Source organism: Mauremys mutica, chromosome 13 (assembly GCF_020497125.1).
Source record: "Mauremys mutica isolate MM-2020 ecotype Southern chromosome 13, ASM2049712v1, whole genome shotgun sequence".
In the NCBI taxonomy this organism is placed as follows: domain Eukaryota; kingdom Metazoa; phylum Chordata; order Testudines; family Geoemydidae; genus Mauremys; species Mauremys mutica.
This window is the reverse complement of record NC_059084.1, coordinates 46,932,244-46,942,378: the sequence shown is the minus strand read 5'-3', so window position 1 is coordinate 46,942,378 and position 10,135 is coordinate 46,932,244. Positions and strand designations below refer to the sequence as shown.

Genomic DNA, 10,135 nt, shown 5'->3' with positions numbered 1-10,135 from the left:
GGTGGAGAGGGAAACGGGGGGTGGATGGGGGACCCGCCCCCCACTTGACTCCTCCTGCTTTGTCCGTCTTCTCTTGCCCTTGGGTTAGGCAATGCCAAGTGGGTGCATTGGGGCATCGTTGGGGCAGGAAAGGGGGAGTCAGGTGGGGGAGGAAGGGGGGAGTGGGGAGGAGGGAGGGGGTGGCGCAGCAGGTGGGGGAGGGGTTGAGATGAGGGGGGGAGAAGGGGGGAGTGGGGAGAAGGGAGGGGGTGGCGCAGCAGGTGGGGGAGGGGTTGAGATGATGGGGAGAGGAGGGAGGGGGTGGCGCAGCAGGTGGGGGTGGGGTTGAGATGATGGGGGGAGAAGGGGGGAGTGGGGAGGAGGGAAGGGGTGGCGCAGCAGGTGGGGGAGGGGATGAGATGATGGGGGGAGAAGGGGGGAGTGGGGAGAAGGGAGGGGGTGGCGCAGCAGGTGGGGGAGGGGTTGAGATGATGGGGGGAGAAGGGGGGAGTGGGGAGGAGGGAGGGGGTGGCGCAGCAGGTGGGGGAGGGGATGAGATGATGGGGGGAGAAGGGGGGAGTGGGGAGAAGGGAGGGGGTGGCGCAGCAGGTGGGGGAGGGGTTGAGACGATGGGGGGAGGAGGGAGGGGGTGGCGCAGCAGGTGGGGGAGGGGTTGAGATGATGGGGGGAGAAGGGGGGAGTGGGGAGGAGGGAGGGGGTGGCGCAGCAGGTGGGGGAGGGGTTGAGATGAGGGGGGAGGAGGGGGGGTGGCGCAGCAGGTGGGGGAGGGGTTTGAGATGATGGGGGGAGAAGGGGGAGTGGGGAGAAGGGAGGGGGTGGCGCAGCAGGCGGGGGAGGGGTTGAGACGATGGGGGGAGGAGGGGGGGTGGCGCAGCAGGTGGGGGAGGGGTTGAGACGATGGGGGGAGGAGGGGGGGTGGCGCAGCAGGTGGGGGAGGGGTTGAGACGATGGGGGAGGAAGGGGGGAGTGGGGAGAAGGGAGGGGGTGGCGCAGCAGGTGGGGGAGGGGTTGAGACGATGGGGGAGGAAGGGGGGAGTGGGGAGGAGGGAGGGGGTGGCGCAGCAGGTGGGGGAGGGGTTGAGACGATGGGGGAGGAAGGGGGGAGTGGGGAGAAGGGAGGGGGTGGCGCAGCAGGTGGGGGAGGGGTTGAGATGGTGGGGGGAGAAGGGAGGGGGTGGCGCAGCAGGTGGGGGAGGGGTTGAGACGATGGGGGGAGGAGGGAGGGGGTGGCGCAGCAGGTGGGGGAGGGGTTGAGACGATGGGGGGAGGAGGGAGGGGGTGGCGCAGCAGGTGGGGGAGGGGTTGAGACGATGGGGGGAGGAGGGGGGGTGGCGCAGCAGGTGGGGGAGGCGTTGAGACGATGTGGGGAGGAGGGAGGGGAGGGGGTGGCGCAGCAGGTGGGGGCGGTGGGGCTGAGATGGGAGAGGGGATGGGGGGGGAGTTGTAGGGCAGGATGGAGGGGGGGGTATGGGGCGCTGGGGCCCGTAGGGGGGGTGCATGACGGGGAACTGGGGGACCACCTTGTCTGCCACACCCCCCCCCGCATCCCCAAGGCTGTTTCCCGACCGCCCAGGCTAGGTGAGGCTGGACTGGGGGTCAGAGGGTAATAGAGCCGGGTTTTAATTGTGGTGGGTCCAGTTGGTTCCTCGCCATAGGCCAGTCCCCACAGGCCCATCTCCATGGTCCCCCCGCCTCATTTGTACCTCATAACCCTGCCCCACAACTCCATTGCCCCACCCTGGCTTCCACTATTGGCCACGCCCACCTACTTAGCCCCGCCCCTTCCTACATTGGCCCCGCCCACCTACTTAGCCCCGCCCCTTCCCCGTTGGCCCCTCCCACTTCCTTAGCCCCGCCTCTTCCCTTGCAGGGAAGGGGCAGGGGTCTGGATAAGGATGTGGGCTCAATCAGACCCCTCCCCCTCCTCCCCCACATGGAGCATGAGAGGCGGGTCAAAGAGAAAGGGGCGGGGTCAATTCTGGTCACAAATAACGAAGCAGGACTAAGGGGGGAGGGGCAACCAGGGCGATGGGCGGGGCTAATGGAGGAAGGGGTTGGCCAGTGGGGATTGTCGGAGGAAGGGGTCAGCAGCGCTTAGGAAGTGGGCGGGGCCAATGAGGGGAGGAGTTCACTTTAGGCAGAAGGGGGCGGGTCTAATTGAGTAAGGGCGGGGCTAAGGAGGACGTGATGGGCCCAATGGGGGAAAGGCTGGGACTAGGCTAGGAGGGGTTGGGGGGGCTCATGGAGAAAGGGGGGGGAAGGCTGGGCCCAGGGAGGTGGGAAGGACCAATGGCAGAGGGGGGCGGGGCTGATTGAGGAGGGGTGGGGGGGTCACTGGGAGAAGGGGGCGGGGCTGATTGAGGAGGGGGGCGGGGGTCACTGGGCGAAGGGGGCGGGGCTGATTGAGGAGGGGTGGGGGGGTCACTGAGAGAAGGGGGCGGGGCTGATTGAGGAGGGGTGGGGTCACTGGGCGAAGGGGGCGGGGCTGATTGAGGAGGGTGGGGTCACTGGGCGAAGGGGGCGGGGCTGATTGAGGAGGGGTGGGGTCACTGGGCGAAGGGGGCGGGGCTGATTGAGGAGGGTGGGGTCACTGGGCGAAGGGGGCGGGGCTGATTGAGGAGGGTGGGGTCACTGGGCGAAGGGGGCGGGGCTGATTGAGGAGGGGTGGGGGGGTCACTGGGCGAAGGGGGCGGGGCTGATTGAGGAGGGTGGGGTCACTGGGCGAAGGGGGCGGGGCTGATTGAGGAGGGGTGGGGTCACTGGGAGAAGGGGGCGGGGCTGATTGAGGAGGTTGGGGTCACTGGGCGAAGGGGGTGGGGCTGATTGAGGAGGGGTGGGGGGTCACTGGGAGAAGGGGGCGGGGCTGATTGAGGAGGGGTGGGGTCACTGGGCGAAGGGGGCGGGGCTGATTGAGGAGGGGTGGGGGGGTCACTGGGCGAAGGGGGCGGGGCTGATTGAGGAGGGGTGGGGGGGTCACTGGGCGAAGGGGCGAGTGGCTGCAGGACGAGTGGGGAGAGCAGGGAAAGGGGCAGAGCTAGGAAGGGGGTGGAGTCAGCCCAGAGGGGGCGGGGCTCCTTCCACAGGAGGCGGAGCCAGAGGACAGGTCTAAACCGTGGGAATCTCCACCATCTCCCCCCCCCTTTGCTCAGCCGCTCCGGGACCCGACCCCCCCGACCCGCTTCGCTTTCCGAGCCTTTATTTTCAATTCCTTTTATTTCCGTTGCCCTTGTCCCCCCCGTTCTTTAAATACACAACAAACGCCGGGTTGTTTTTGGTGCTCCGGTGGGGAGGGCGGGGTGGAGACGGGGGGGGCACAGGCCCAAGTCTTATTCCCCGCCCCCCCCACTTTCCACCCCCTCCCGCGCTTTGTAGTTCGTTTGGTTCACGGCGACGAGCGGGCGCAGAAAACGGCCCCTTCCCGTCGGCCAAATGACTCGATCCTGGGGTGCGGGGGACACGGGCGAAAGCTTAAAAACACCCGCCCCGGTGACGGGCATCAACGCCAACCCGACGGGCCGAGGCCGGGCAGGGGGGAACCCTTCGCCGTCGGACGCTGGGGGGCGGCGTGGGGCTGAGTTCTCCTTTGGGGCTGGGGGCGTCTGTCAGGTCCTCGCTCGGGCCGTCGTGTGGTTGGTGGGATTTTTGGTTGTGGTGCCACGGTCGGAGAAGCTTTGGCTTCGCAGGGCGGCGGGCGGAAGGGGGGGGGATTCGTTCCCCGTCCGGCAGCTGGGTGGGATGCGGTTTTTTGGGGTGGGGAACCGGGCGCGTGGGGATCTTTTAAAGCCTTTGAAGGGTGGGGGTGGGGAAGCGTCTGTTGATCCACGCCCTCCTCCCCACCCCGGGTCGCCCCGGAAAAATTGGGGAGCGAGGGCTGGTCCCGCAAAACCCTCGGCCGTGAGGAGAGAGACTGGAGGGGGGATGGGCCCCCGGTCTCCTGTTTGGTTGGGGCTGCAGCCAGTGTCTGTCTGTCCGTCCGTCCCGACGAGTTCTGTACACAATGGGCGGAGCATGCTCGAGGGGGGGAGAGGCAGGATATCGGGGGGACGGATGGGGGGGCCAGAGGTTGCCCCCCCCTTTTTCGTTTCCTTGAGTTTGTCTCTCATGCTGTCCGTTGAGTTGAGTTTTGGTTTTGGCCTGTCTTGATGGGTAACAGTATGGGGCATGTGCTGGGGGGGCAGCCTGGGGGGCACCTGGGAGTTGGCATGGGGGGGAAGGGAGGCTGGGGGGGTGGGTCATGTGGAAGCCCTGTCTTATGTTATGTGTGGGGCGGGCAGAGTCTGGGGCGCCACCCGTGATACACGGATGGACACACGGGGAGCATGTGTGGGGCCTTTGGGGGAGCCTGCATGGTGGGAACATGCCTGACACATGTGCGGAGAGGAGGGGGTGTCTGGGGGCCAGCTGTGTTGGGAACACGTCTAGCACATGTGTGGGCATCTTGCCAACCTCGAAGGCGGGGGGGGTGCTTTGAATTCACCCCCCCCCGCACATGCACTCAGAAGTGCCAGCTCCCTCCATCCGGGCTGGAGTATGCGGGGGCAAGGGGGTATTTGGGTAGGGGGGGTTGGTATCTAGGTCTGGGGAGGCAGCCAGGAGCAGGTTGGGAGGGAGCTGGCAGTGGGTGTTCCAGGGTGGGGGGGTTTGGGGGCTGGGAGGCGGTTCCCCAGGGCAGGGCGGGGCGGGGGGCTCCAGGCGCCCCCCGTCTCCAGCTGCTCCCCGCGCTGTTCATAAAGCTAGAAGCGTGGTCGAGGTAGAGTTGCTTTTTGGGCTGGGGTCCGAGTGAGGTAACTTTGCTTCCTCTTTGGCAAAGGCCGGGGCGGGGCCGGGGGCGGGGCCGGCGGCGGGGGCGGGGCCGGCCTTGCGGCGGTGGGCGCTGGAGCGGAGGTGGGCCCCCAGCGCCTCCCGCCCGCTGACCAGCACCTCGCACGCCAGGCAGTGGTAGGTGCAGACGGGCACGCGCAGCGGCGCCGGCGCCGGCTGGCCGTAGTAGCAGAAGCCGGCCTGGTGGGCCGCGGCCGCCGCCTCCCCCTCGAACGCCGCCTTGCACTGGCGGCACAGGTAGCGGTGGGTCACGTCCACCGTGGAGACCCCGGCCGGCGCGGGGGCCTCGGGGGCGGGCAGCAGGCTGATGAGGGTCTGAGGTATGACGGGGTTCATGGGGAACAGCCCCGTCTTCATGCCGTACAGCTGCTGGAAGTAGCCGCCGGGCAGCGGGGCGCTGAACAGGGAGGCCGGGGCGCCCGCTGGCACGGAGAAGGGCAGGAACTGGGCGCCCAGGAGCGCGGGCACCGGCGGCTTCAAACCCTTCAGGGGCTTTAGGGCGGGGTTGGCCACGGTGCTGGGAAGTCTGGCGGCTCCGGCGACCGACGCGCTGGCGGCTCCCGGCTCCGGCTGGGTCTCTCGGGGGGGCTCCGGCGCCGAGCTGAGCTGGCTCTGAGGTAAGGGATGTCCTGGCGGCGTGGAACCCAGGAGTCCGGTGCCGGGGGCGGCGGAGGGGCCTGCTCAGAGGAGGGGGACGGGGAGGGGAGGTCACCATGGTGGGCTGAATATCCCTGCCCCCCCCAGTCCCACTCTCCCCCCCCACCCGATGGGGGCCCAGAGAGGGCAGGAAGTTGGGAAGGGGGAGGGAAATGGGGGAGGGGCACTGCTAGAGGAGAGGGAGGGGGAGCACGTGGAAGGGGGACAGGAAAGGGGGACGGTGGGTGGGCCCGGGGCGAGGGGGGAGGGGCGATGTAGAGGCGTGGGGGCATGTGGGAGGACACTGGAAGCAGGGACGGGGAAGCCCCTTCCCCTCCCCCCACTGACCCCACTCACCTCTCCACATCCTGCCACTCACCTGCAGTGCCGGCTCCTGGGGGGGCTCCAGGGGGGACGGGCGGGAGCGGGGGCCCTGGCGCCCCATCATGGCCCTCGCTGCGCAGCTGGGCCTGCACGGCCTCCTTGAGCCGGGCCAGGTGGCCACGGGAGAACAGGTGGCCACGGCAGGAGACGTAGAAGTCGTACTTGACCTGGCAGACGGGGCACTCAGCCCGAGGCTCAGGGGGGCCCTCGGAGGGAGCCCCAGGGCCCCCCTCAGCCAAGGCCGCCTTGGCCTTCTTCTCTTTGGCCCGGGCATTCTGGAACCAGACCTGGATGACCCTCTTGGGCAGGCCGATCTCCTCACCCAGCACCTCGCACTCCTGCATGGTGGGCGTTCGGTAGGCCTCATAACACGCCTTCATGATCTTCAGCTGCAGGCTGGACATCTGGGTCCGGTAGCGGCGCTGGCCCAGCAGATCCAGCCCGGCCACCCCCTCCAACGCCCGCCCATGCCCGCCTGGCGACTCCGGATCGGCCAAGGAGGAGGAAGAGGAGGAAGAAGAGTCACTCAGATCGCCGCCGGATGGGCTCTGGGCTTCGTTCAGCTCTGACGGATCCGGCTCAGCCTGGTTGATGCTGTAGGGGACACTGGCTGTCCCACTGTCAGAGACGCCATCAGAGACATTGGCCATCCCGCCACCGGAGACATTGGCCGTCCCGCCACTGGAGACGTTGGCCGTCCCGCCACCAGAGACACTGGCCGTCCCGCCAATGGAGATGTTGGCCATCCCGCCACTGGAGATGTTGGCCGTCCCGCCACCGGAGACACTGGAGGCCCCGCCACTGGAGACACTGGTTGTCCCGCCACCAGAGACGTTGGCCATCCTGCCACCAGAGACGTTGGTTGTCCCACCACCGGAGACGTTGGAGGTCCCGCCACCAGAGACGTTGGCCATCCCGCCACCAGGACTCAACTTGGCCAAGGAACAGGATGGGGAGGTCTTGATGGGGGGGATCCCGGCACTGGCGCTGCACCGGAATTGCCCCTTGCGTTCCCTTGCACGGGTGTTTTGGAACCACACCTGCACCACCCGTTTCTTGAGCCCCACCTCCTCCGAGATACAGTCCAGCATCTTGCGGGTGGGGTTTGAGTCCTGCACGTACCAGCGGTAGAGGACGTCCAGCTGCTCCGGGAGGATGGTGGTGCGGAGACGCTTGTCTCGCGGAGGCTCCCCTTCGCCGCCGCTCCCGCCGCCCGGCGACTGGCTCCCATCCTCGTGCTTCCTCTTCATGGGCGCCCCCTGGCTGCGGGGCAGCTCCGGCAGCGGGTCATGAGGGGCCAGGAGTGCTGAGCCATGGGCGCCTGGTGGATCGGAGGAGAATGTGGGGGCCTTGCTCTCCAGGGGCTCCATGGCTCCATCACTCACTGGCTGATCTTCCTTGGGGTCTCCATCACCCCTTGGTGCCTCTTCCTCATCTTCCTCCTCCTCGTCCTCAGCTGGTGGCTCGGGCTCTTCCTCCGGCTCCTCTTCCTCTGGCTCTTCCTCTCCTTCCTCCTCCTCCTCCTCATTGCCTTCCGCTGAGGGCCGGTCGTCATAGCATTTCTTGAGATGCCGCACCAGGTCGAAGATGCACCGGTAGGTGGCTTGGCATTTCTTACAGCTGGGTTGGTTGGTGACGGTGTCCCCTCCGGCACCCCCAGCCTCGGCACCATTCTTCCGGGCCTTCTGCCGGGCATTCTGGAACCACACCACGATGACCCGGTTGGCCAAGCCCAGGAGGACGGAGAGACGCTCCACCTCGCTGTCCTTGGGGTAGGCGCTGGCTTCAAAGAAGGACTGGAGAGCCTGCGATTGGAACTCGGTGAATTTGGTGCGGGAGAACCGCCGGCTCGACAGACCGTCCCGGGATGGGTCCGTCCCTGCTTCCTCTTCCTCACCCTGGACCCACCGCCCTTCGGCTTCGGGCAGTGCCGGGGGCACCACCACTGGCACTGGCTGCATCAGGAAGGGTGGGCAGAGAGGGGAGATGCCGGGGGGCACCGGGGGTGTCTCTGCAGGGGCAGTGCCCTCGGCGGGTGGGTACATGCTGTCGTAGCTCTTCCGGAACTGGGCGGCGTAGCGGCTGAGGGCCTCAAAGGGCAGGAAGCGCCGGTGAACATGTTCCTCGTGCGTCTTCAGGATGAGCATGTTGGAGAAGACCTTCCCGCACGTGCCGCACCGCAGCTTCTCGGCTGGCGGGCGGGGCAGCGGGGCCACTGGAGGGGGAGCCGCGCCCCCCGCCCCCTGCTTGCCCTCGTTGTACTGGATCACCAGCTCGAAGCCAAAGTTCTCCAGCAGAGCCTTGGCCGCCGGGTGGGAGGCCACGTTGGCTTCCTCTCCGCCAGCGTCCTCCTCCGTCTCCGGTTTGGCTGGGGCAGGCGGCGGGGGCGGCGGCGGCAGGGGCGGCTCCTTGGGCGGAGCCAGGATCAGCGGGGCCGCCGGGGCCGGCAGGGCCAGGGCCGGCGCTGCCAGCGCGAGCTTGGGCGCCCCCTTGAGGTCGTGCAGGTAGAAGGGCAGGAGGAGCTGCTGCTGTTGCAGCTTGAGGAGGGATTCCGGCACAACCGGGAACTGCGGCAGCAGCGGCGGGGAGAAGAGGGGTGCTGGGAACGGCAGCGCCGTCGGCACCTCCAGGATCTTGGGGGGCTCAGCTTCGGTGAGGGGGGCCGGGGCTGCCTCCCCCGCCTCCCCCGCCTCCGGCGCCTCTCCTTTGCTGGCGGCCTCCGCCTTGGCCACCCGGGAGCGGGTCTGGTGGAGCACCGAGCGCATGTGGATCTCGAGGGTGGAGCTCTGGTTGTAGGACACCCGGCACGTGGTGCATTTGTAGGGCTTGTCGGAGGAGGGCTGGGGGGCACCGGGGCCCCCCGAGTCGCCCCGGGAAGGGGCGGTAGGGTCGGCTGAAGCCTTCTTCATCTTATGGAGGTGGGAGACGGAGTTGTAGTGGACCAGCAGGATGTTCTTCTGGGTGAAGGATTCTTTGCACACCGTGCACTTGTACGGCCGCGACGGGTCCAGGAACTTGTCCAGGGCGAAATTGGTGGCTTTCCGGTAGGACAGGGGGTGCCGGGGGTCCTGCAGGGCTGGCGAGGTCTCGGGGGGGCGCTGCTGCTCTTCAGGGGGGGCGGGAAGCTGGACAGGGGCTTCCTCCTCCCTGTCGTCGGCCTTCGGAGCCGGGGGGGAGGCTGGGCAGGGTGTGGGGGGCAGGTCAGCCGCTGGAGGAGGGGGGGAGGGGGCGGCGGGGAGGGGAGCTGAGGTGGCGGCATCTCCAGCAGGGGGCGCTGCAGGGGGGGAGCGAGAGAAAGGTGTGGGGGGATCAATAATGGAGGCGGTTCTGGGGAGGAATCCCCCCATATACCCCCACTCCAGTCCCCCCGGGGAGAATCCTCCCCCATCCCCAATTCCCTCCGGACTCCCTGGCCATCTTCCGTCTCCCAGCCCAGCCCCAGGACGGGTCCCGGCCGTGCCCCATCTCCCCACACTGCCCCATCTCCCCGCCCGGCCCCAGGGGGCGCCGTGCCAGGGGGTCCCGGTCCCGCCCCATCTCCCCGCCCGGCCCCAGGGGGCGCCGTGCCAGGGGGTCCCGGTCCCGCCCCATCTCCCCGCCCGGCCCCAGGGGGTGCCCACACTACCCCATCTCCCCGTCTGGCCCCAGGGGGCGCTGTGCCAGGGGGTCCCGGTCCCACCCCATCTCCCCGCCCAGCCCCAGGGGGCGCTGTGCCAGGGGGTCCCGGTCCCGCCCCATCTCCCCGCCCGGCCCCAGGGGGTCCCCACACTGCCCCATCTCCCCACACAGCCCCAGGAGGCGCTGTGCCAGGAGGTCCCGGTCCCACCCCATCTCCCCGCCCAGTCCCAGCGGGCACTGTGCCAGGGGGTCCCGGTCTTGCCCCATCTCCCCACACAGCCCCAGGAGGCGCTGTGCCAGCAGGTCCCGATCCCGCCCCATCTCCCCATCTGGCACCAGGGGGCGCCGTGCCAGGGGGTCCCGGTCCCGCCCCGTCTCCCCGCCCGGCACCAGGGGGCGCTGTGCCAGGGGGTCCCGGTCTTGCCCCATCTCCCCGCCCGGCCCCAGGGGGCGCCGTGCCAGGGGGTCCCGGTCCCGCCCCGTCTCCCCGCCCGGCCCCAGGGGGCGCTGTGCCAGGAGGTCCCGGTCCCGCCCCATCTCCCCGCCCGGCCCCAGGGGGCGCTGTGCCAGGGGGTCCCGGTCCCGCCCCGTCTCCCCGCCCGGCCCCAGGGGGCGCCGTGCCAGCAGGTCCCGGTCCCGCCCCATCTCCCCGCCCGGCCCCAGGGGGCGCTGTGCC

The 10,135-nt window shown here is 69.1% G+C and overlaps 1 protein-coding gene across 3 annotated transcripts in view; it reads right to left on the bottom strand.

Moving 5' to 3' along the window:
• Nucleotides 1-2,991: 2,991 nt before the first annotated feature.
• Nucleotides 2,992-10,135, bottom strand: part of ZFHX2 (zinc finger homeobox 2) — a 38,314-nt gene continuing 31,170 nt past the window's right edge. For all 3 annotated transcript variants that reach the window (XM_044985755.1, XM_044985757.1, XM_044985756.1), the window contains exons 9-10: nucleotides 5,837-9,115; nucleotides 2,992-5,498 (exon numbers count right to left, since the gene is read on the bottom strand). In XM_044985755.1, the coding sequence (XP_044841690.1) occupies nucleotides 4,726-5,498; nucleotides 5,837-9,115 (4,052 nt within the window). In that variant the 3' untranslated portion in view covers nucleotides 2,992-4,725. The remainder of the gene's footprint in view (nucleotides 5,499-5,836; nucleotides 9,116-10,135) is intronic.